Here is a 26,487-nt window from a genome sequence, read left to right on the forward strand (position 1 = left end):
TTCAGAGTCAATAGCTTTATTAGAAAAGATTAATACTAAAACTTTTCAATGACAGAGACAATCAAATTTGTAACAGAAAGTCAGAGATACTTTATTTTCACTTCTAAATCCAAAGGCTAGATAGAGCAGAGTTGTAAAAATGGAATCCCACTTAATCTGATTCACACAAATACTAACGTTTAATCCTGTTTTCAAAGTCCAAGAATGAAAACTCGCAATTAAACACTGAGCAAGCCACATGTTTAGGTAATATTTCTTAAAAAGTCTTAAAGAAAACAATATGATACAGGACCTAAGTTTTCAGTGGCATATATATGCTATTAACACGTGTTCTGAAATCTGGTAGGTCACGTCAGTCCTGAATTAATTTTTAATAAAAAAACAAAACAAAACAGAACAACTAACTGAGCTTTCTACTTTTCTATGCCACTATAGTTTTCTTTCACCTCATTTTAATGTCGATCTTCATGTTATGCCGTTTTCAGGTTTCTTCCAGAAATCTTCGAACAGTTGTCCTACAATGCAAAAGTTGGGGAAAAAGGATAATTAGACAACATGTAAAAGGCAAATTTTTATGACTAAGTGTTGGCCCAGTCACTAACTGCTACTTAACATATGGACACGGAACGTCTGTATTCTTTGTAAGTTATCAAGGCATCAGCGTGGTCTTAAAGCCCTGTGCCCGCGTGTGCTGGCCTATGCGTGAATGGCTCACACACGTAACACTACACTGCTGTCCTAGAAGAAGAAAGCCATTGACAAACCAACTACTTGGTACTCCCTTTCCGTAGAAATCTTTTATCCCAAGCCACTAGCCCAAAGAATGAATAGTTTATAGGTTTTCAGAACTCATAAAACCTAACTTTTAATAGTTCTTTAAAAACCCAAATTCATTCTACATGATTCATCAACTCTTTGTATTTCACAGATTGAAGGTGTCTGCCTCTGCCATCCACTGCTGCTTGAAACGTCTCAGCCAGTGACTATTCCTAGGGATCTATGGCTGCCTGCAGATTCTCCTACACCGTAGGAAATATTAAACACATACCTCTTAAAGACTTGAGAATTGCATTGAGTGTAACAAGGCGAATAATGTGAAGTGTTTATTGTATTTAAAATTCTTTAAAGATATCTAATTCTGGGCACCACTGCATCCCTACATACAGTTGAAAAAAAATTCCATTCTGTTAACATTTGATTTATAAGTTTTCACGCAATACACAAAAAACCCCTCTGTGCGTCTTGTAAAGAACAAAAAAGATACACAACAGTTAAGCGTAAAGATCACAGGCAATAGCATTCAAACATGGATGTGGGTAGAGAAAGGAGTACCTGGCATGAGTACCTGCTTAGTTTGACTGAATCCTTGATTTTTAATTTGGCTTTTCATGGGCCGCTCACAACACCAACGCTGTGTGAGGTATGGTAGTCAGCTGCAATAATTCATAAACCCTACACTTCCATCAATCCAATGCTACTGGCTCTCGAGTTACAGAACAAACTGCATTAGAATGCAAGGCAATAAAGCAAAAAACTAGAAACATCCTTGACAAAGAAATACTAGCAGTTTAATTAAAACAAAGTAGTCCAACATGTGCCTCAGAAATATTTAAGTTGTTAAAGCATATGTCTCTGCCAATGTACCAACACAAGATGGACTTAATACCAAAAAGAAAAAAAAAACAGTTCAACCTTTTTATTAAAAAAAAGAAAAAAAAAAGAAATGACAGCAAAATCCCTAAAAAAAAGGATAATTAACTTTTCAATGGCGACTACATTACAAACGTGGGCAGTAATTTCCAAAGAGGCACACTAATGGGGGCACGAGTCTGCTACAAAATAGCTGAGACAAAACAATGTACCTCAAAATGTTTTGCAGGACTACACTGTCTTTTCCTTCAGAAGATGCTTTTGTATGTCTTCTTACTCGGCTTAGCTCCGTCTTCGTCTGTGCATACTTACGCTGCACTGCCAAACAGTAACAAAAAGCCCTAATCAAAGTGAGAAACAATACACTTACCTCTGTCTGATCTGAGGTCTTATCAGATCAGTTTTAATTGGACTGAGTGTCACCTTCAGATTTAATGTCTTCACTGGTCCCATTGACCTCATTCTTAGTATCACTTTCCTTTGATTCAGTGTTTGTGTCTTCACTCTGTTTTTCTCGACTACTGGACTTCACACTACTTTTTTTATCATCAGATCCCCTCTTTTCTGCCATAAAAGAAGACATTGATCGTGGATTTTAAAGTAAAATACAATACACATATGACATTTTGAAAAGCGAAACAATTGAGAGATGAAAAGACAATTATTTCCCACAGACTGCAAGTAACACAGTTTGGCGAATCTATCAAAGGGATAAAAATCGGGGAGCACCATATGGGGAATTAAGAGAGAGCAAAAGGTAAGAGTATGCAAATTCTCTCAAACTGGTGAGAATCTACTAAGTACGGGCAACTCCAAATCACTGCAGGATCTAAGATGTAAGTAAATTTCATCTGGGGCGAGGAACATCAAACAGCAATGGGAAGGGTATGAACGGTAGCACACAAGAACTGTGTTCACACAAAGTGAGTTACTAAGGTAAAAAGTAAAAACAGTTAAACATTTAATAGGCCTGTTTCTCCAACTGTAGATTTGGTAATGCAACAGACTACTTACATATGTATCAATCTGAACACCTAAGAGGAACAAGCCCAATGAAAGAAAGTGGACCTTAGATCTCAATCCAAGCACTGAACTTTGCTAAGAAAGTACTTTGCTAAGAAAAGTAATATAGATGCCACCTCAGAGTTGTTTTTCCAAAAGGAGAAATTAAAATTCAACTCAGCTGCGAATGAAGAACGAAAAAAGTAAATCTCAACTTTTTCTCCTACTGTTTTCCTCGTAATGGTGAAACCTCAGACTAGGGGCAGAAAGTGGGATGTGGAGCAAGAATATTCCAGCTTTTTTAGTTCCAAGTATTGCCTAACAAAAGATTTCTACAGAAAATGCTAACACAAACTACAAGCCTCCTGGAAAAATTGTTTTTCCCCTTAAAACTAAGTTAAGAACAACTGGTCTAGCAGAGTAGTCCATAAGACAGAAAGACGTTTTAAGAGAAGCACAACCCTTTACAGATTCTGGACAAAGTTGTTAAGACACAACAGCAAGTAACTAGGAGAGGGATGGTAATGCAAACAAAATATGGTGGTGGCAGGGGGCGCTCATTCAAAGAATGGAAGAACTGAAGATCTTATGTGAAGGAGCGGATTCAGTCCATAAGACTTGCAAAATGCACACGAAGCAATGTCCAAGTAGCTGACGGCAGGACTTGCTCCATGTCTGTCCGTCGACTCAGGAGAACTGAGCCAGTACAGTGTGCTCTAACTGACCTTGTGGGCAAGTCCTCCCTTTGTGCCTTATGGGCTTCTCCGGTGCACGGGTAGCTTCAATGAGGAAGAGTCGTCTTGTTGCCCCGTAGAGGACTAGTAGTCAGTCCAATAATCTTATCTTCTGCCCTATGTAGATATGGTAGATCTTAATAGTCCTAAGGACACCCACAAAGTGTGGTGGATTTCAGGGCTATGGATTAAAGAAGGAAACTCTCTGACAAAGAGAGAACCTTAAATTGGTTGGTGTTAAGAAATACAGGTCTGTGTAAGAAACCACTTTTCACTGTGGCGTTCAAGTACTTCCAATCACAGCACCTGGAGTAGTGACCTCCCACTTACTCATGTGCCATTATCAAGTGCTGTTCCTGCTCAGAGTTCGGGCCTTCGGTCATCTGTATACCTAGGCGTGCCTCAATGGCGACATGGCGACATGGCATTTTCAAAAGCCAGTAAATCATATCACTTTTAAAAGAGATCCCCAAGTTCAAGACAAATCTATAATGCATTCCCAATCTTTCAAGGTGGACCTGATGCAGAACTTTCTCCAAATCAAGTCTTCCCTCCTTCCTCCATGAAAATCTGTCCATAATCCAAACAACGTAGCTTATTCTACTTAAGCAAAGGTTTTTATTAAATTCTATAATGTCACCATTATAATTAAGATTCTATTACAGCTATGCAATTCAGGACATCTTTTTGCTCCATCCAGAAATTATACAAACACGTCTGTTTGAAGGCAAGCCAGTTGCATCTATTGCTCATTTCTGATCCCGGACAGTTCTGAAGGCTAGCTATTGTCCCTGGGCATCAATCCAACTATTTTAAGCGACACAAAGGGACCATAGCAAAGAGCTTTAGTTCTCAAAGAGAAGTGATTAATTTGATCTCTGACGCCCATTATCTGGCTCTGGAGACTGGACCCCTCACCCAAAAAACACATTTACAAAGTCTTGCAAAAAAGGCTGGGTGAAACGTTCTAAACTAATGTAGAATCAGTTGATAACCCTTTGTAGCAACTGCCTATTGAATCACAGAAGTAATTTCTGGACTTAAATGACAAATAATAAAGCTCGTGACAGCAAGTTTAAAAAACTGTCGTTTCCTATTTAACATTTGCTCCAGGTGGTAGAAAAAACAACATATGTAAATATTTTTAAAAGAAAAGGGATACTTATTTCAGGAAAAATGAAAGCGTAAGACGAAATATATATGTCCATTGTTTGTGTGCTGGCATTTCTCTAACTCAGTTTAACAAAAACCTGAGTCTGGCCCAAAAAACAAAAAAAACCCAACACAACAAAAAAAACCACACACAAAACAAAAACCATAGAATAGTTCCATAAAAGAAAGAAACGAGTATCACACAAAAGTCCAGTTTAACAAACTCAAACACAGCAGCACGTATGTCGGGTGATCTAACACGGACACCAACAGGCAGGACAGGATGGAACAAGCAGAGCCAAGAAAATTAGAAACAGGCCCTTGCTCTCATTCCTAAAAACCATGCAAAGCGGAACAGCCCATTCAAGACAAAATGAAAGATGCTCAAAAGATCTAAAGAAAATACAGAAGGGAGACGCTGATTTTCAAAGAATGATCTTTCAGTTAAGACTAAGCTAAACAATGAGAATATCCATGTGAAAACATGCCAAAGACAATATAAGAAAGTCCATTAACAGAGCAGTGACAGTGCATTCCAGCCACCAGAATGCCACAGAAAACCAAAGGGAAAGGTAGAAAGGAAAGAGCGTGTTGTTTCAATAGAAAACACAGTGAAGACGTACGTAAGATACTCAACTTCTGCAAACTTAGAAGTTAATTACGGAGGTAAATGAAGGCTGCACATGAGGACCAATGCAAAATAGCACACTTACTCTGCAAGACATATTATGGAACACGCAGCAGATAAAAAAAATGTTGCCAATAACCAAGCTAATAAATTCTACAGCCTTATAATCCTGAAGAGTAATGCGATACTTGGAAGAATTGAGACAATAAACCTCAGGTTAACAACTGAAGGATGTGGTTTTGGCATGTTCTAAAAAAACACCAGGTCAACTGTCACAAGTCAGAGCAGGAGGGGAAAATAATGCCTGCCTCCTACTGAATGGTGTTGGTTCTAAGTAAAAAAGAAGATAGCTTGAAATGGAACTCTGCCTATCTCCAAAGAAATGTGAGTGCAGAGAAAGGAGTGTTAAAATAATCTAATTAATGAATTAAATCTTTAATTAATGAATTAAATTCTCACATAAACTAACCTTTCTCCTTGGATTTTCTATCTTGTTCTCTGTCCCGACTTTTGCTCCTGTGCTTATAGGACTTTCGATCCCGGCTTTTTGATCTTCTTCGATCCCGACTACGAGATCTATGTTTTCTTTCTGATCGATCATGGCTTCTGCTTCTTCGTCGATCTCTGCTTCTTCACAATTTGAAATAAACGGAAAGCAACTTCAGCTGACATGACAATGAGAAAAACCTTGCAAAAATTATGTACTATTTAATAATTAACAAGATTAAGCAAAACTTAGCTTTAAAAGGCAAATGAATAGAATCCACTACTAAAACATATGTACAGTAGAAATCTTAAGAAGTTACTGGAAATCTAACTTCAACTTTTCAAATAGTGCTAAGATAGTTATCATGGTCTTTAAGACTCCTCTTCAATCGTTAACTCTAAAACAATAAAACCGATTTCATTTTTTGTGTTTTTAAAGAATCAGTTACATAACACTTTATTTCTTTTTAACTTTTTATGTTATTTTATTTTATTTTTGAGAGAGAAAGACAGAGTGTGAGTGGTTGAGGGGCAGAGAAAGAGGGAGACACAGAATCTGAAGTAGGCTCCAGGCTCTGAGCTGTCAGCACAGAGCCCAATACAGGGCTCAAACTCATGAGCCGTGCCATCATGACCTGAGCCAAAGTCAGATGCTTAACCAACTGAGCCACCCACCGGCCCCTAATTTTTGTTTTAGAGGGAGAGAGAATCCCAAACAGGCTCCACAATGTCAGTGCAAAGCCCGACGTGGAGCTTAAACTTACAAACTGTAAGATCATGCTGTGAACTGAAATCAAGAGTTGGGCACTTAACTGACTAAACCACCCAGGCACCCCAGTTAGGTAACACTTTAGTTCTTGTATTAAGCGTGGTGTCCTCCAAAGTAAATGTACATAATTTTACCCAAAATAACTTATAATTTAAATGTCTTCTTAGAATCAATGAGAAGAGAAACAAAGAGACCATCCAGCTGCATGGACTTCCTAGTAAGAGCACATCAAACCTCCTTAGACAGGTGAAATAGCAAAGAAGTTGCCTTGAAGATGGAGTGGCTAACTGACTCCACTCTCATAATCTATTCTAGTCTTTGACAATACTTGAGAGCTTCCCAAGGACCAAGGAAATAACATTAGTAATCACTACTGTTTATTGCACACTCGCTCTATGCTGGGCACAGTCTTGTGTGCTCTATGTACCTGCTTCGCCTTCTTTCTCTACTTCGTGATCTTTTGTGGTCCCGAGACCTGCTGCATCTTCGGTCTGAGGTTCGGCTTGAATGCCGACTTCTTGAACGACTTCGTTTTCTTCTTTCTCTGTCTCTAGCCCTTTCTTTCTCTCTTTCTTCCTCTTCTCTCCGTCTTTTCCTTTCTCTTTCCTCTCTTTCTCTTTCCCGTTCTTTTTCTCTTTCTTCCCGTTCTTGCTTCTCCTTTTTTAAACGCTCATCACGATCAGGTTCTTCAGTTCTTTTTCTTAACTTTTCCTAAAAGAAATCAAGTTCAATTTTTATAAACACCCTTAAAGACTCTGTCAAACAAGGGCTGACGTGTAAAGCACGTGTAAATCAACTTATGGAATCTGATATCCTAAAAGAAAATGTAGAAATTCCGACACCATGTTTGTATGCAAGATAATGTTACTTGACAAAATCCTCAGGGATAGGCTTTCTCCCAAATTCCTGGCACGAAAGAGTGAAGGAATTAAAATGCTTTGATAGTATTCATTAATAGCAAAATTTTATAGGGATTATTACGGTTTCAAATAATACACATCAACAAAATATACACAAGAGGCTTATGTCTCTATGTGATCAATTTTTAACCACACTGAAGTACAGTACTAGCTGTGGCTAAAGTGCATGCTTGAAAGCTTACTTTTAATTCTTCAACAGTAGCTTTAATTTTGGCATATCCCATGTGCTGCTTTCCCATCAAATGGTCATCTACCCGGGACTGGGCATCTCCGACTATCAAAAAGGCTCCACACACTTCACAAACTTCCATTTGTTTTTCTTGGGCAGCAAAACTTTCAATCGTCTGAAATGACAAATCAGTTATTATAAAGAGTATCTGAGTGAGAACAAACAAATCCAAAACATATACTTAAAATTTAGAACAGAGTTCTAATTTTGTGCATTTCTCCAAAGCCATTAATACTGAGTACCAACTGGCCAACTTTTAGAGGAGGGAACAAGGCAACAGCAACCAACTTTCCATTATCATTAAGGAAGTGTGGAGACCCCGTCCCTCAACAGTAACTAGTCAATTACCCACACCACCTTGAAAATGGTTAACTACCTCTCAGAAAGCTACCTATTTTAGTCTGAATTCCTTTCTTAGGTTCAACAGGCTAAAGGTGTGGCCTCCATATTAAAAGTATTTTTAAAGGGGGCTTCTGGGTAGCTCAGTTAAGCATCTGACTTTGGCTCAGGTTATGATCTCATGGTTCCTAAGTTTGAGCTCCGTCATCAGGTGAGCAGGAGCCCCACTTCTCTCTCTCTGGCCCTCCCTCACTTGCACCCTCTCTAAATAAATAAATAAACAAACAAACAAACAAACTAAAAAAAGTATTTTGGGGGGGGGGCGGTTTCCTGAGCTCAGCAAGCTCAGCAGGTTAAGCATCCAACACTTGATTTCGGCTCAGGTCATGATCTTACGGTTCCATGGGATCAAGCCCCACATCAATGGGGCTTGGGATTCCTTCCCTCCCTCCCTCCCTCCCTCCCTCCCCCGCTCCCAATCTCTCTCTCAAAATAAACAAACATTTAAAAAATACAAATAGGGGCGCCTGGGTGGCTCAGTCGGTTAAGATTCTGAATTAGCTCAGGTCCTTATCTCACGGTCCTGTGCTAACAGCTCGGAGCCTGGAGCCTACTTCAGATTCTGTGTCTCCCTCTCTCTCTGCCCCTCCCCCACTCATGCTTTCTCAAAAATGAATGATGTTAAAAAAAATTTTAATGAAATATATATGTGTATTTTTTCAAGAGGCGCCTAATCGGCTCAGCAGCAGAGCATGCGACCCTTGACCTTGGGGCCATGAGTTCAAGCCCATGCTAGGCACAGAGCTATGTAAAAAAAAATTTTCCAAAATGCTTAGGGAACTGAACTCACTGAGCATAATCTGTACATATCCTATTCAATATATGGGAACCAATGACCAATTATTTTCTACCATCGACACCCAAAACAGGTATATCACATTCTCTAATATAAAAAAGTAGAAGATACTTTGAGTGCACTAATTTTGAGCTAAGGTAAATATATATGGAGTAATTAGGGATGCCTGGGTGGCTTAGTCAGTTAAGTGTCCAACTTCAGCTCAGGTCATGATCTTGCAGTTCGTGGGTTCGTGCCCCAGGTCACGCTCCGTGCTGACAGCTCAGAGCTTGGAGCCTGCTTCAGACTCTGTGCCTCCCTCTCTCTCTCTCTGCCCCTCCCCAACTCCTGCTCTCTCTCAAAATTAAATAAACACACACACACACACACACACACACACACACACACACACAGAGTAATTTATCGGAACAAGAAAGCAAAACCCAGGCCCAAATGAGTAGTCCTAAGGCATGGGCTGGCATGCCAGTACCTAGAGGCTTGTTTTTGTAAATAAAAGTTTTATTGGAACACAGCCACGTCAATTTGTTTATACACTGTCCAAAGTCGCTTTCATAAAATAAAAGCCGAGCTTGGTAGCTGCCAGGGATCTTCTGGCCTGCAAACCTGAAGTATTTACTGTGTGGCCTTTTAAGATACAGTTTGCAAACTCCTGATTTAGGACATTAGAAAATTGTCTACAAAGATTCTCAAGTAGCAACAGGTCGTAGTAATTCACAGTGAAGAGCCTGGATAAATCAAAATGAGGTTGCTACTCACCGAGGTCGTGGATCTAAGCAACTCTCTCTCTTCTTTTAACTGTTCAACTAATTTCATCATTCCCTGGGCTTCTTCTACTTTTCCTTCAGATCCTAATTCTTCAATCTAAGAGGGATTTAAAAAAAAAAAATGCAGTCAAGACTCCTTTCTAACCAAACTACCTAAGTATTTTTCCGTTCTTTCCCAAGTTTCATTAGCATTTAGTGGTTGTTTTGGGTCTTTTGTCTAATTTTGTTTATTGAAGCCTCTTTGGGTTAAATTTACCCTTTTGATTTTTTACAGCATTAGTAAAAGTGTATTTGACATGCAATAAACTGCATATTTTTAAGGTGTACAATCTGGTAAGTTTTGACAACCATGAAACTAACACCATCATCTACATAATGAACACATCCATCACCCTAAATTTGCTTTGTAGCACCTCCTCCCCAGGCAGCCACTGATCTGTTTTCTGTCACTACAGACTAGTTTGCATTTTTTAGGATTTTATGTAAATGGAATTATGTACTTATTCCTTTTTTTGGCCTGGCTTCTTTCACTCAGCCTAATTATCTTAAAATTCACCCACTGTTACATTCATTTTTATTACCGAGCCATATTCCACTGCATGGATGCATCACAGCATTTATCCATTTGTCTACTGATAGACATTTGAGCAGTTTCCAGTTTAAGGGTTTTTGCCAATTACAAACAAAGCTGCTATTATACAACCCTGTGTAAACATATGCTTTCATTTCTCTTGGGTCAATATCTAGGACTGGAATGACTCATGACGCGTCTTAACTTTTTAAGAAACCTCCTCTTTCCAAAGTGGCTATACCATTTTTAGCTCCAACCAGCAGTGTATGATAGTTCCAGTTTGCCCACATCTTCATTAACACTTGGTATGGCCAGTCGTCTTAGCTTTAGCCATTCTAACAGAAGAATGAACAGTAAGTGTCTCATTGTGGTTTTAATTTGTATTTATCTAATGACTAATGACTTCGAGCATCTTTACATGTATGTATTTGCCATCCCTTTATCTTTGGTTAAGGACTATTCCAAGGATTTTCTGTTATTCACATATACAATTCTTACCTGCTGCAGGAGTACATCAATTTTATCTGTTAGAACCTGAATTTTTTCTTCATTTTTGCCTGTTGGACCAGCTGCCTATTGAAAAGAAAATGTATTATCAGTAAGTAAAACACAGGAATATTCAAGCTCTCACATACCATACATAACACTTGCATTCATCCGTTAAAATACTGAATCACAAGGATAACTCAGTTACCTTCAAATAGTCAATTACATATTTTATCAGTTACTAATAATTAGAAGAAAAATCTTAATGATTAGCAAAATCAGTACTACTAATAAAGAATGAAAAAAATGAATGCCTTTTAAGTTTATGTCATTCTAAAAGAACACAAATTAATGAACCTGAACACAAGTTTCAATACTACAGAGGCCTCTGGGTCTCCAGAGAAAAGGGACATGTTACAAACACTAACAAATTAATTTCATACTCACCCCAGAAGACTGCTGGTTTTGAGATAATGCCAAACGAGCATGGCCTCGTCTAATTCTACGTTCTACTTCTGCAAGTAAGCTCTGCAGGTATCGCAAAAAATCTCTCTCATAGCCAACTTTCATAAAACGAGAACTCTTCTCATACCTGATAAGAATAAACAAGCGTTACTTTCTTTCCACATCTTTATCCGTTAAAACTCACATATTCTCTTAACTATTTTTGTTAATGTTTATTTTTGAAGAGAGAGAGCATGAGTGGGGAGGGGCAGAGAGACAGAGAGAGACAGAGAGACAGAAAGAGAGAGAAAGAGAGACAGACAGAGACAGACAGACAGACAGACACACACACACACACACACACACACACACACACACACACACACACTCTGAAGCAGACTCCAGGCTCTGAGCTGTCAGCACAGAGCCCGCAGCAGGGGTCGAACTCACGAGCCATGAGATCATGACACCCAACCAACTGAGCCACCCAGGCACCCCTTAACTAATCTTATACACTGCTGTATTTACTCTGAAGGGCAAATCAAGTGTTTAAGAAAATTTCTAGTCCCTCAGCTTGGTAAAAGGAAAGTAGTACTTAGCATTTTGTCTGGTTAAGAGCACAGATAAGGCAAATCTAGGTGCTTCGCCAGCTCTACCACAATACTGGACCTGTGACCCTCGCCCCAGGATAAGTCTCATTTATAAAATCAGGGATTTTAAGGGGCGCCTGGGTGGCTCAGTAGTTTAAGCATCCCACTCTTGATTTCAGCTCAGGTCATGATTCCAGGATCATGAGACAGAACCCTGCCCTGGGCTCTGTGCTGAGCATGAAGCCTGCTTGGGATTCTCTCCCTCTTTCTCTGCCCCTCCCCACCTCATGTGCACACACACCTTCTCTCTCTCTCTCAGAATAAATACTAAAAAAAAAATCAGGGCTCTTAAAAAAAAAGATCAGGATTTATTAGTATTTAAGCATATAGTATGCACTCATGTGGTGGCTAACAGTATCATTTTTGAAGCTATGACTTTCTACCATCCCACCTATTGAATAGAACCCCAACAAGACATTCATTTTATACTAATTGCAATTATTTCTTTAATCCTTGTCCCTTTAGACCAAATAACTGACCAAGGGGAAAGGACCTCAAAAGACAACTTACTGTTTCCGAAGATTTTCATCATGAATTTTCTCACATGGACCTGAAATAAAAATGAGAAATGTAATGTATAAATTATTGGGGATGTTAACCTTTCCTCTTGCCAAAACAAAAGAAATTTCTTTACAAAAAGATCCATTTGATCACTGAGTAGTCTGTACACACCTAAATTGGGCCTAATGAATCACAAAGCAACGTGCCCAAAGTAAACACATAAAAATTGTTCCCATTAATCTTCAAGATCAGTATAATGGAGAGCAACTATACAGTAAGAAGAAAGAAGGAATGCATGGAAAGAGAAATCATTCCTACTGCCACCCAAGAAAAAAACTGTAATGAGGGCCAACCTGCTGATCTTTTACTAATTTGGGGCATCTGCAAACAAAGCCAAAGAGTACAAGAATACTGACCTAGTCCCACCTCCACCCACCTCCAGAAGGCAACAGATTTTAACCACGTCACCTACGCCTTCCGGAATTTATTTCCATATTTCTAAACAATTTTGCCTTTTCCTGGTTAATCTTAGACATCAAAACTTTAGGTTCAATAAACACCTAAAACACCTTATATTTTGACTATACAAGTACTATTACTTGCTGAGTCCAACAAAAGGAGCATTATGAGGACTTATGATATACTTCGTACTTTCGCTGGAATTCTTTTCATTTGCTTAATTTTCTGTATCTCCAAATTCTTCTCACTTTAATTCAGCTACAGAAATTCCCTCAATACTAATTTCTCTCAAGATTCCAAATCTATCAGATAATCAGCTTCAATTTCATCCCTGAGCTTTCTGTTCTGTTTCAATCCAGCTGCGTATTTTCTAAACTCACTGATAAGAGTTGTCATCCTGAGAGGTTCCTTTTCTGGTCTGCATTGGATACAGTTTACTGGATCTCTTGTTTTTCTCCTTGGTCTTACACTCATGTGTCGGTGGAATTTCCAGAGAAAAGAATCATGGGAGATAAATTTGCTGAGATCTTGCATATCTGAAAATGTCTTTTTTTCACCTGCAGGCTTTGATGTTTGGCTATATAGCTAACCCAGTAAAAAATATATTTTCACTCAGAATCCTGAGGGTGTTTCTCCAAAGTCTTCAAGCGTCCAGTGCTGTTACTGACAAATCTGAGGCCATTCGGATTCATAATCTTGTGTGCTCCTGGCCCACCCCCACCATTCTGAAATTTCAGTGGTGTGCCTTGGGATGGATCTTTTTTCATCCAGTGTGCTGAGCATTTAAAGGACACGCTCAATCTAGAGACTAACGTCCTTCAGTATTGTAGAATTTTTAATTTGCTCTCTTCTGCTTTCTCTAGACTTTCTAATTAGTGTTGGACTGATACAATTTTGTCAAATTTTAGTATTTTCTGTGCGATCACCCAACATTCCAGCAAATTTCCTTGACTTTATTCTCAAACCTTTATAGCGATTTTATTCAGATTTCTCCAGTCCTAATTTCCAAGAGTTCTTTTGGTTTTTCAAAAGGTCCCTTTTTATATAGCATCCTATTTCTGATGTCCTCTCTTATTTCTCTGAAGATACTAAATTTAGTTATGACTTTTAATATTTTAGAGTGCCTGGCTGGCTCAGTTGGTAGAGCATACAACTCAGGGTCATGAGTTCAAGCCCCACGTTGGCCACAGAGCTTACTTTAAAAAAAAAAAAAAAAAAAAAGACTTTTAATACCTTTTCTTCTCCTTCCCCCCTTATCTCTAATTTCACTAAACTTTTTTCCCCCTCTTATTGGTTTTGGTTAATCTTTTGTTTTGAAAGTTTTCTTCAAAGGCCTAACCTGGATTCCTTGGCTGGAAAAACACTTCCAAAATCTAACTGGAAGTTGGTATGCACAGGCAGGGTTTATCAACAAATGGGCTTTACCACAGGAAAATAAGGCAGCAAAATTCTTTTAGGAGATTCCCCAAGGGTCAGTACCTGTAGATCACTTCTCTGGAACTGTTCACTTTCTCTAAAGACTCCTCTTCTCTTCTGCCTGAGGAAAAACATCTGGCTGTATCCTTCTAGGAACAGGGCAGAGGAAGGGAATGGGAAAACCCCACTAGTAAGAATATAGACTTAACTCTCTTATAAGTCTCATTTTTACTCACGACTGCCCTGTGCTATGTCCGGAATCCCAATATCTAGATTTGTCCAGTCCTAATGTGCTTCTGATGAGCTGGGCAAGCATCGTGCTTAATGAATTAACTTCTCTTTTACATTTCTAAAATGATACTAATTATGTACCATTGTTGGGAGAAGTCACTCAACTGGGTTTTTTTTTTTTTTGCAATCTGTGGTTCAGATGAACTACAGTCTCAGTGGTCCAATTTCTCCAGAAAATAACCCCCTAGTATCTCCAGGTTGTGGGGGTAGAAGTCGAATCACCAGATGCACAGGTCTTACGAGTCTCTCCAGGGACATTTGGCAATGCCTTTTTAGTTGGAGATGTTTTTGGTTGTCACACTCAAGGGCTACCTGCATCTAGTGGGTAGAGGCCAGGAATGCTACTGAACATCTTACAATAAACAAGACAGCCCCCCCTAAAACAAAATCATCCAGCTCAAAATGTCAAATCAAGGTTGAGAGACCATGAACTACACTAATTTTTAATTTTCAGCCCCATGACTATGTTCTAGGGTACGTGGTACCTCCAAATCCTGAGCCTGTCCAAGGTTCTGCTGATCACTCACTCACTTCCTTTTAATATTCCCTTCGGCAGACTTTTAGGGTACAGGGTTTCTCTGTTGAGTTTGCTGCTACTATTCCATCCACTTGTCATCTTCCAAAAATTTGTTGACATCTCTAATGTTATCTCTTCTTCTGTTTATACCTTTCTTGTTTTTAAATTTTCATTTTAGTGGAGGGATTTGGGAAGGAGTGGAAATAGACATGTATGTTCATGTAAGCTACCGTGTTTAACTAGACTGGCATTTATTAGTATAAAAGTCTAAGCCAAGAAAGAAATTATTTTATCAACAAACCTTATTTAAGAGAAAAGTTTTCAGAATTTATAAAGTACAAGTTTTTATTTTAAATCGTAATTTGATATAAGTTACATAGAAAATTCACTTACCAAGATCAGAACGAGTGTTTGTGAACAATTCCGCGGGACAAAAACCACAGAGATAATATTTACAAACCTAGTGAAGAAAAACAAAGGTACTTAAATTTTTTAAGTTGTTCAGTTTTAAAACTATATTGGAAAAGGGTATGAAATAACTATTTTCTCATTTTTTAACCTTCATCTTTCAACCAAATAAGTATAAGAACAGGTTCGTTTGTTAAACCCTATTAGTTTTTAAATTTGTGACTTTCCAACTCCCAGATTTCACTAAAAAATGTCAGGATGAACGAAGAGTCACCAGAATTTCCTACTATCTACCTTTTTTTGTTTAATGTTTATTTATTTTTGAGAAGGAGAGAGAGAGAGAGAGAGAGAGAAGGGAGGAGGGGCCGAAAGAGAGGGAGACACAGAATCCGAAGCTGGCTCCAGGCTCTGAGCTGTCAGCAAGAGCCTGACACGGAGCTCGAACCCCTGAACCAGGAGATCATGACCTGAGCCAAAGTCGGATGCTTAACGGACTCAGCCACCCAGGCGACCCTCCTACTATCTATCTACTTTTAATCACCGCTCTCCTCACAAAGCAACAACAAATATGGGAAAGATATCCACAAGGGAAAATTTTAACTTTACTGAAAACAAAAAAAACCCCTACACTGTTATCATCGTTCTAACTCTGTTAAAGACCAGAACCAATTTACAGATTAGAATTTGGAAATCACTGTCTAAATTACAAATAACATTCATATAAAGTAATCTGGGTGGGTATTTTCCTTTAAGAGATCCTGTAACAAGCCGTGAAACGCCCTGGGTATTTTCACACATGAGCTTCACTAAGCGACTCCTCATGGGCTCCTACAGTATAAGCAAAGACTATTAACACGAAACTGACTTTTAATTCTCTCCATTAGTACTTACTCTTAACTCCTTCAGATATATTCCAAGACTGCCCTAGCTGATTATTTAATTCTATACACTGCAAACCAAAAACTAAAAACTGTTAAGCAAAATTCCAAAATATCTCCTTCTTTCTTATACTACTTCATTGTTATTAGGTAATTAATGTGCAACACTGAAAGGTATGAAAAGAAAAGGTATGTTAAATTTAAGAGAATTCTTTGTAAATACATAGGACTGGATGTTAAATTTGAAATCGAGGGGTGCCTGGCTGGCTCAGTCAGAACAGCATCTGACTCAGTCTCGGCTTTGAGTTGGAGCCCCACGTTAAGTATACAGATTATTTAAATAAAACTTTAAAAATCAATCAATTGGGGCACCTAGGTCGCTCAAATCAGTTAAGTGTCCAACTTCAGCTCAGGTCACCATCTCACGGTTTGTGCGCATCGGGGTCTGTGCTGATAGAGCGAGCCAGCTTCTGTCTCCCCCTCTCTCTGCCCTTGTCCCCACTGCTCTCACTCACTCTCAAAATAAATAAAAATAAACCTAAACACACACACACACACACAAAAGGAATAAACAGCTCTATGGTCCCTCTCCTGACTCTAAAATACAAGTAAACATAAACTTTTTTCTAGACAGGAAATCATACAATTCTTTTTGGTAATGAAATATCAATATAGTACTTACTGAATCTTAGTTTTAATATTTTTCACTGAAATCAAACGGACCCAGATCTGACTCTGGGCTTTACCTGTGGCTTACCTTTTCTGTAAAACTGGTGATTACTACTAAGCTTCAATGTTTGTCATAAACTGATATATGTTGTTTTTTAAAACTAAAATATTTCTAGTTTACCATAAACCCTAAGTTTCATTTATACAAGTAAGACTTTCTCAAAAATAGTAGATTCTTGGGTGCCTGGTCAGTGGAGCATGTGACTCCTGATCTTGAGACCATGAGTTCAGGCCCCACATTAAAAAGAAATTAAAAATAATAAATAAATGTAGATTCTAAGTGGCCAAAACTCTAAGTCTAAATGTTCTATGTCAGTTTTTACATAAAACTTCAATAAAGTATTTTCAATTAAACAAACACATTCTCAAATCTAATTAAGTACTGCATGGGATTTTAATTTAAAGTGGCAGTTAGAGGGCCCTAAAGAAATTGGATCCCAAAGATTACAGGTGGGCATTTTTGAAATATGTCCACATTCAAGTGGAGATCAAAGAAGCCCAACAGAAGGAACTCTGGACAGTGAATTCGGATTGAACAAAAAAGTTCTTTTTCTAAGAGTTTTTTTTGAAGATAATGATTCTGACTTTGGAGGAACTATGGTAATTGGCAGTGGAAGGAATCACATGTAAAATTCATTAAATAAAAACTTATTGAGGGGTGCCTGGATGGCTCAGTTGGTTAAGCGTCCAAGTTTAGTTCAGGTCATGATCTCATGGTTCGTGAGTTCAAGCCCCATGTGGGCTCTGTGTTGACAGCTCAGAACCTGGAGCCTGCTTCAGATTCTGTCTCCTTCTCTCTCTACCCCTTCCCCACTCGTACTCTTAAAAATAAATGAACATTAAAAAACAAAACAAAAAAACTAGGGCGCCTGGGTGGCTCAGTCGATTAAGCGTCTGACTTCAGCTCAGGTCATGATCTCACAGTCTGTGAGTTCCAGCCCCGCGTCGGGCTCTGTGCTGACAGCTCGGAGCCTGGAGCCTGCTTCAGATTCTGTGTCTCCCTCTCTCCCTGCCTCTCTCCTTCTCATGCTCTGGCTCTGTCTCTCTCAAAAATAAACAAACATAAAAAAAAAAAAACAAAAAAAAACTTACTGACTTTAAAGTTAAGTTAAATAAATAAGCAAGCAAGCAAGCAAACAAATAAAGTGCCATTTAGGGGCACCTGGCTGGCTCAGTCAATCTGTGGAACATGTGACTCTTAATCTCAGGGTTTTGAGTTTGAGCCCCACATTGAGTGTGAAGATTACCTAAAGGAATTTTTTTTTAAAACCCTTAAAAACTAAAGTCAAAGGGGCATCTCAGTGGGTTAAGCAACCGCCTTCGGTTCAGGTCATGATCTCATGGTTTGTGAGTTTAAGCCCCCACATTGGCTCTCTGCTCTCAGCATGGAGTCCACTTCAGATCCTCTGTCCCTCTCTCTGTCTCTCTCAAAAAATAAACAAAGTGGCATTCAATTTTAGATGACATTTTAATTTTAAAAAGTAGAAAGTGACACTTCAATAATAATTTAAGACTATGTGCTATAAACAATGCTAGAAATCCAAGAATGAATTAAGACCTACTCTTCAGGAAGATCAGTCTCATCGAAGACAATCAAAAACAAAATATAGAGTGTACTAGAATATACATGCAACACCAGACACAGAAGTGAATTTAGTCAGGACTATCAGGTCATCACAGGTGGTGAAGCTTGAACTGGTTCTTCAGTTCAGAAGGAGAAAGACTGTAAGGCATTCTAGGCATAAGGAAAACAATATGTGAAAAAAGATTATGATAGTATGAAATGGGGAAGTGTAAACAGGTATGCTTGGAGAGACAACACAGTGCGGAGCTTGAATCTTGGCTCACACTTATCCATTGTGAACTATAGACTAACTCTTGGTTTCCTCATCTAAAAAAAAGCAGACAACACTATTTCATAGCAAGATTATAATATTTAAATTATGTTTGTTACATGAGGAGAGGGGACAAATTAGTCTGATTTTTACCATACTGGTTTTTTTTTTTAATGGTTTTAGACACTATGGACACCAACTAAGACATGCCTACCAGTGGGCTAACCAGGTGCTACCTAGAATTTAGTCCAATCACCCCATTTAAGAGATCAACCACATGACCTGCCCTAAAAGCACCTCGCTATTTACAAAATCCAGATTAGAAGCCACTTTCCTGGGGCACCTGGGTGGCTCAGTCGGTTGAGCGGCCGACTTCGGCTCAGGTCATGATCTCACAGTCCGTGAGTTCAAGCCCCGCGTCGGGCTCTGGGCTGACAGCTCGGAGCCTGGAGCCTGTTTCGGATTCTGTGTCTCCCTCTCTCTGACCCTCCCTCCTTCATGCTCTGTCTCTCTCTGTCTCAAAAATAAATAAACATTAAAAAAAAAATTAAAAAAAAAGAAGCCACTTTCCTAATCCAGTTCTATGTGCTCTTTTCCACTCTTCAATTCTCCTTAAGATACTGCTATAACATGACTGGTACATCAAAATATGTTACTCTAGGGGAACCTGGGTGGCTCAGTTGGTTAAGCATCCATCCACAAGACTCTTGATTTCGGCTCTGGTCATGACTTCATGACAGCATGGAGCCTGCTTGGGATTTTCTCTCTACTCCTCCCTCCTCGCTCATGGGCTTGCACGCGCTCTTGCTCTCTCAAAATAAATACACTTAAAAAATGTTAATCTACCCATTAAACTCTAGCTACTTAGACTGCTTCTTTTCTTTTCCAGGAAGAGAGTGAGAGAGAGCACACACAAGTGGGGGAGAGGGGTACAGAGGGAGAAAGAATCTCAAGCAGGCTCCAAGCACAGCACAGAGACTGCTTGGGATTCTCTCTCCCTCTCTGCCCCTCCACTGCTCTCTCTCTCTCTCTCAAATAAAGAAAGAAAAAAAAGTTGGACCCTCAACTGACTGAGCCACTCAGATGCCTCCAGACTGGTTCTTTTAAACTCTCCCCAGGGACTAAGGATCTTTAACTAAAAATACTAACAGTCTTTTATTCAGCAAATGTTTACTAAATGTGCATCATGGAGCTAACAATCTGATAACCAAAGGTGGGACAGGGAGGCACCAAGGGAGTGGGGTGACCAGGATTCTTGTGATTTATCTTCTTGATAAATCTAAGGCAACACCACTGACCAGAAGAGTTCAATCTCAATAGCATCCTTTAGTGAATTCATCAGCAGTCAAGAGAAAGCAGAAATAATAATCAATCTTGGAAATCTGACTAGAAAATCTGAAATGCAAATTCCCATATTAAACAAAGTCAAATTGTCAAAAATTAAAACAATATCTGGCATTAGATACAGTGCTATGACAAGGATACTCCAAACATACTAGAGGGCTGTGGGACAATTTGGCAGTGTCCATCAAAATGTAAAACGTGCATTTACTTTAGCCATCACCTTTCTAGGAACCCATCCTACAAGTGACTCAGCTATATGTACTAGAATGTTCTCTGCAGCTTAGTAATGGGAAAAGAATTAGACATAATCTACATACCCACCAGAGAACAAAAAGTTAAAAATTAAGGTAGATTTTTTTCTTAAAGATTTTTATTTTTAAGTAATCTCTACACCCAATGTGGGGCTTGAACTCACAACCCTGAGATCAAGAGTCACATGCTCTACCAACTGAGCCAGCCAGGTGCCCCAATTAAGGTAGATTTTTATGTACAAACAAGGAAAAATGCCACAATGGAAATTAGAACTGTTAAAAATATAATTAATTATATATTACATAATATTACGTTAAGCTATCTGTAACTTTCACTTACGTATGTATACACATCTATAAACATAATTACATGTTATATAATTTACATTAAGCTATCTGTAACTTTCACTTACATATGTGTATACATCTGTAAATTATCAGGAAAGGCACAGAAACATACACACCAATTTTTCAAGTTTTTCAGAGGGATTTGGCAATGGGGAGGGGAGGCAAGGACAGGCTTTCACTATTTCCAAGTTAAATTTTAATTTTTTATAGCAAGCATGTTTACTTTGGTAAAAAATACTTTTAATGGTGCTAAGTTCAGAGGGAAAACTTGAAATAATAAAATCAACTCCCAATTATTAACGGAATCAGTATTTAAATGAGATTATTTAGTATAAAGAACACTTACACATGTTAGGAAACTGAAGTATAAATATCTAACTCAAACTATGCTAAGACACCTTAACAAAAACAGTCCTATTTTTTTTAGCATTCACCTCTTCAAGGCACAATCAATTCTGGTCATTTATTTAGACCACTTCTAATCACAAAAGTATGTTACGAATACCTTATTTTTTGTCTTTCTATACCCACTTGAATCAAACAATATTAATTCTCCCTTGAACTAATCAAATATTTTCAATGCTGTCTGCATTATTTTTGTTAAACTGCTTTCCCCAAGTCAGTTGAATCCCTAGTTGTTTCTCACCCCAACAGGCCATCTAGTTATAATTTTACAGACAGTGAAGCCTTCAAATCATTAAAGCACATGTAAATGTCTTTACAGGGGCGTGTGGGTGGCTCAGTTGGTTAAGTGGCCGGTCTCTTGGTTTCCCCTCAGGTCATGATCTCACCATTCTTGGGATCCAGCAAGGACAGCATGGAGCCTGCTTAGGATTCTCTTTCTCCCTCTCTTTCTGACCCTCCCTCATTTGTGTGTGTGTTTCCTCTCAAAATAATAAAAATAAACTTTAAATGTCTTTAAAGACACCTACAAACATAGGTCTCCAGCTAAAATCCTATGAATGTCTTAAAAGAGTTTCTTTGGTATTGTATGTTATTAACAGCCTTGGACACATCTTTGGTTCCACGAGATAACAAGTTCCATTTTATAAGCAAATTCTAAAGAGAATTAATTTATTCAATTTCTATTTCTGGTCATCTAAATACTGGCATTTAAAATTCATCATGTTGGCAACAGTCAATCTGATATTCCATCTACTGCTTAAAGCCTTTGTTCCCCAATGTAATTCAGTCCCAACTTTTAACAAGGCTTACAAATATCATTCAAAACCAGATTTCTGCCCATCTATCCACATCCCCTTCTCCAACAAAAGCAACAAGGCCTCCAGCACTATTCACAATTTCTCAAGCCTAAGATCTTCTCCAGCTCCTAGTAACATGTCTTCTCTCCCACTCCCTGAGACTAATTCCCAGTATTTAAGAGCCACTTTTAGATGCCTTTCCCAACCACCCCAGTCTAGGTTATTAGATGCCCCTCTGATGTGTGCTTTTCAAGACGCTATATGTGTTCTATTGTGGCACTTACCACATGTTACAAAAGCACATTTACTCTTTTATATCTGTCACCAGACTGATGGTTCTCTCAGGCCAAGTGCCCTATCTATACTATTACAGTTCTAGTCTGTATTTTTGTTGAATAAATGAAAACAGAAAATATGCCCAGCTTACACCTAAGAAATGAGAAAATTAAACGTATTTCATAAAACAATGAGGCACTATTATTACTAACTTAAGCTGTCTCCCCCTGTGAAGAAATCAATTCTAATGATACATATGCACATTTTCCCTGAAGCAAATATTAAAGAAATACCTAACATTTTCAGTGTGATAACAGTATTGTGGTCATGTTCTCTTGAAGTCCTTACATTGTAGAGATATATAATGATGTCTTTAAAGCTTAAATGAGAGAACTGCTTCAAAATAAAAGGCAGAGACTATAGTGACTATAATACTGCCAATAATAAACGCATTCATGTGGCATTGGGTATAGGCACACAATTTATTATAGTATATACTTCTGTATATGTTTTGGGAAACTGCAAACAGTTATGTACATACACAACACATAGACTGCTGCCAATTTGGAGAAGCCCAACACTTATGTACAGTAAGACAGGAAATGCCTGCATTTCTGACAAAACGAACACTTTGTAACTGAACGAAAACTATCCAGTAAAATGCTTACATTAGATGTCATGAGCTATAATGACTAATTTTTGTTGTCAAAGTTCACAAGTAAACATGTGGACAGGATTGTTTTTCTTTTTCAAACAGCTTTCAGTGTCAATGACAATATCTGTTAACATTCTGAAGATTTTAGAAAAGAACATTTAGTTCAACTCCCTCCATGAATTATTAAACCCCCACTGAGCAGGAGGCATACTTGAATTTGATAAATGATGAAAGAAATCTCACTTTTTTTTTTTTGAGAGTATGCGTGTGCACAAGTGGGGGGGGAGGGGGAAAGGGAGGGACAAGGGGAGAAAGACTCTCAAGCAGGCTCCTCGCAGGCCTCAATGCGGGGCTCCAACTCACAAACTGTGAGATCATGACCTGGGTCAAAGTCAGACACTTAACTGAGTGAGCCACCCAGGCGCCCCAAGAAATCTCATTTTAGAGTTAAGCCAACAGTTAAATATTTCACTTCCGTATTGAGATCTACAATGTAAAAACCTCAATTTGAACTACAAAGTTCCTGTTATATCATATAAAAGATACTGAAAACTCTAGACCAAACCTTAACACATCCCCTACAATCTGAGCTATTCAGATAATTAGAAAGCTATTAATGCCTTCTCTGACAAACACTGAAATCTTCCCATGTGGACACCCACTGAAAGATGCTCACACTAGGCAGTTAAAATCGTATGCTTTCCTCGTTACTGCAGTTGTTCAGAATTAACAGAACTGCTTAATGCAAAAATACTAATAACCTCAAGGAAATGTAAAATATTAATAAGCGAGGTAGCAAGATTATGAATGAATCCTTGGAATGGCATTAAAGCTGATTTGACTTTAGCTGAAAACTACTTTCAGACCCAGAGGTAGCAATCAACAAAGGAGGTGGAAATGCCTGTAAAACTCCAGTAAAGCACTTTCCAAGATTCAATCAGGATAGTGGTTACATAGACACCATAACAAAGGAAAGGTCGATAATTTGCATCACAGATGCATCCTTCACTTAAAAAGGAGCTTCAAGTGCTACTAAGTCACAATTAAAAACCCAGGACTAATCAAGTGGGTGAGGAAGCTGTAGTTCACAAGCTTCAGAACGCATAAGGCCATTTAAAGAAAATCCAGATTTCCAAGGTTTTCCCTCAGGGCTACAAAATCAGTATCTCTGCAGGGTGAGGTACAGAAATCTGCATTTAAAACAAATTCCACAGGTCAGTCAGATACAGACATCCAAGAACTATTTTTTTAACCACTAAGGTAAAGTTTCCATTTCAGTTGTTAAACAAAAGGACCCCACCCAGATGAAACAGCTTTTCCCATCTAGTGCAAATGTAGCAAAGAAAAATTTCCAGATAGAATGGGAATGTAAGAATATTTTGAAATATCAGGTTGCAGTATCCTGAAACCCTTACAGTATATGCTGGGGTTGTCCATTTTCACAGGATTTTACCACTAACAACCAACAGCATAAGAATATGCAAATGACCCGGAAGTGATGCCACGAGCTTCCAGAGCTTTATTATACCCCAGAGTAATTGAGTCTTATTTAGAAGAGGCCATGTGCTTTGTTCCAGGTCAACACCAACATTCTCCCTGCAGACATAAATCTGAAATACCAGTAATTGGCTTTTCAAATCCCTTGATCGAGAATAAAGTGCAACCTGTCATTAAAGGAATAAATACCTTGGTGACAAGCACTAAGAGTTTAAATCAACAAGAAGCACTAAAAGTGAAAGATCATAGCTGAGATGACAAAACCTAAGTCGCTATTCTGAGAGCCTCGTTGCTAACTAAAAGCAATGCTCAATAAAATACAACAGGAAAACAAAGTTTCTTCACAACACGTGTTCAAAACCAAGGAGGCGTAGACATTAGACTGCTCTAGTTGTTGAGCAGGCAATCAAAAGCAATTTTCTCTTTAATCCAAAATAATGTCCAAAATGTCCTATTTGCACATCAGCTAAATTGTAATTTTGTTTTGTTTTGCAAAACAAAAGATTCCCAAGTAGTAAAGAAAAAATGACTTCACTGTGACAAACAGATGCCTAGAAAGAGGGTCAAAACAATCCACAAAGTTACTCGGCTTCCTATTTTACATTGCAGAGAAAAAACCCAAATATAAGAAAGAAAGAAAAAAAGAAAGAAAAGCTTTTAAAAAGCTTCACCTCTGCTAAGTTCAATGACAGATGCATGAATTTCACCCCACACAATAAATTCTACTGTAACACTTCCTACTACTTTGGAATCAGGCAACACCTCAATACATCTTTAGCCACTTATTTTTTAAGACCCTGAAAGGATTCATCTAGCACCAACTTGTTTTCCTGCATCACAAAAAAGAAATTTTACTAAAGCCTACATTAAAAAAAAAAAAAAAAGAGTAAGCAACTTTTTAAAACAGCTTAATTGTTCAACTACACTTCATATTTTGACTAGCAACCGCCTTTAAATTACCACGTTGTTTGGTTATAACCGCGAGCTAAGTAAAATTAAAATCTACACCTGCTCTTCAGGTTAAGACCCAACATAAAACGTTACACTGCATGTTCAAAACACTTGAAATAGACTGGTTATATGCAGAGAGTCAGTTTCATAGAATCGTGGAAAGTGAACACAACTACAAAGATTAGGTTCAGTTTCGCCACTTAACTTGCCAAGAGACCTTGGGTAACCTCTCAAGACTCACCTGTGAAATTGGGATTATAATATTTACCCTTACTCATAAGGTTAAAATGACCAAATGAGTTTTTATTCAAGCATAATTAACAGTGTTTTATTAGGTTCAGGTGTACAATATAATGATTCAACAATTCTGTTTCTCAGGGCTCATCAAGATACGTGCACTCGTATCAAACGAGTTTTACGTGAAAGAAAAAATCTTGACAACCATCTACACGTAGGGCTTACTAAAACGTACTGCTATCAAACAGTATCTGTTTATCATCATGGTAAGCCCTACCAAGTTATGACCTCTTGAAATTTTATTTCCTCATATAAGCGTCGAAATTGAACTATTACTAAAGTAATAGAGTGCCACGGTTTTTACCACTAATCCTGGCCAGAAATTTCAGTCTAAATACGACGCTCAACCCAAATAACGGAAGAATGTGCCCTTTTCCCTATCTTATAATGAGGTGAAAACTCCGGAGCCTCTAGATGTAATAAAATCCTTTCCCGCGTTTCCCTGCCTCACTAAGGTGCTCTTCAATTCTGCCAAGGGCCCTCTTCGACTTCCTAGGTACTAAAACAACAACAACAAAAACAAATCATCCTTCATCCCCAGACCCGGGCGGGCTCCTCCCTCCCGCCACAGACTCACTCGTCCCTGGCGCGGCCCGCGCCCCAAATCGCGCCGCGGGCCGGACCGGCCCCGGCCCGCGCCGCTCCCCTCCCCCACGGCACCCGGGCACAGACCCAAGGCCCGCGGGACTTACGCTCTCGTGGTCCCACCGCACGTTGCTGCGCTTCTCGTCCGGGGCGAGGTTTCGGTCCCGGCCCATTAACTCATCCAACAACTGCGCGGCCGAAATCATGGTGCTTTTCTCGGGCGGCTGCTCCCACCAGCCCTGGCACCCGCTAAAGAAAACGCCGGCGACACAGTCGCCAATCCCTTCGGCCTGCTCGCAGGCCGAAAAGCCTCCTCTAAAGAGGAGCCGATAAGACAAAATGGCCGCCGCGCGGCCGCCCTCCCAGC

At 38.8% G+C, this 26,487-nt stretch overlaps 1 protein-coding gene across 9 annotated transcripts; it reads right to left on the minus strand.

Annotated features, from left to right (window-relative positions):
* Positions 1 to 26,487, minus strand: LUC7L3 (LUC7 like 3 pre-mRNA splicing factor). 9 transcript variants are annotated; one of them, XR_008294438.1, is made up of 13 exons: positions 26,228 to 26,471; positions 15,258 to 15,324; positions 12,191 to 12,230; positions 11,034 to 11,178; positions 10,599 to 10,673; positions 9,522 to 9,626; positions 7,524 to 7,685; positions 6,849 to 7,132; positions 5,636 to 5,796; positions 3,378 to 3,503; positions 2,074 to 2,214; positions 1,863 to 1,968; positions 1 to 515 (listed from the first exon to the last, which is right to left on the minus strand). XR_008294438.1 is itself a non-coding variant. In XM_027034115.2 (12 exons), exons 1-12 carry the CDS (start codon positions 26,324 to 26,326, stop codon positions 482 to 484), a joined length of 1,419 nt encoding a protein of 472 aa, XP_026889916.1. In that variant the 5' UTR covers positions 26,327 to 26,472; the 3' UTR covers positions 1 to 481. The 9 variants fall into 9 exon arrangements, 6 of the variants coding, with proteins under 6 accessions (XP_026889916.1, XP_026889921.1, XP_053068788.1 ...); XR_008294439.1 differs by lacking the exon at positions 2,074 to 2,214; XM_027034115.2 differs by lacking the exon at positions 3,378 to 3,503 and having other exon boundaries at positions 26,228 to 26,472.

Source organism: Acinonyx jubatus, chromosome E1, assembly GCF_027475565.1.
Source record: "Acinonyx jubatus isolate Ajub_Pintada_27869175 chromosome E1, VMU_Ajub_asm_v1.0, whole genome shotgun sequence".
Classification (NCBI taxonomy): Eukaryota; Metazoa; Chordata; class Mammalia; order Carnivora; family Felidae; genus Acinonyx; species Acinonyx jubatus.

Coding starts and splice junctions, on each gene's coding strand:
- LUC7L3 (XM_027034114.2), bottom strand. CDS start 26,326: ATGATTTCGGCCGCGCAGTTGTTGGATGAGTTAATGGGCCGGGACCGA. Junction 15,325..26,227: donor TGCGGTGGGACCACGAGAGC/GTAAGTCCCGCG, acceptor TTTCTTCACTAG/GTTTGTAAATATTATCTCTG. Junction 10,674..11,033: donor AAAACCAGCAGTCTTCTGGG/GTGAGTATGAAA, acceptor TCTTTTCAATAG/GCAGCTGGTCCAACAGGCAA.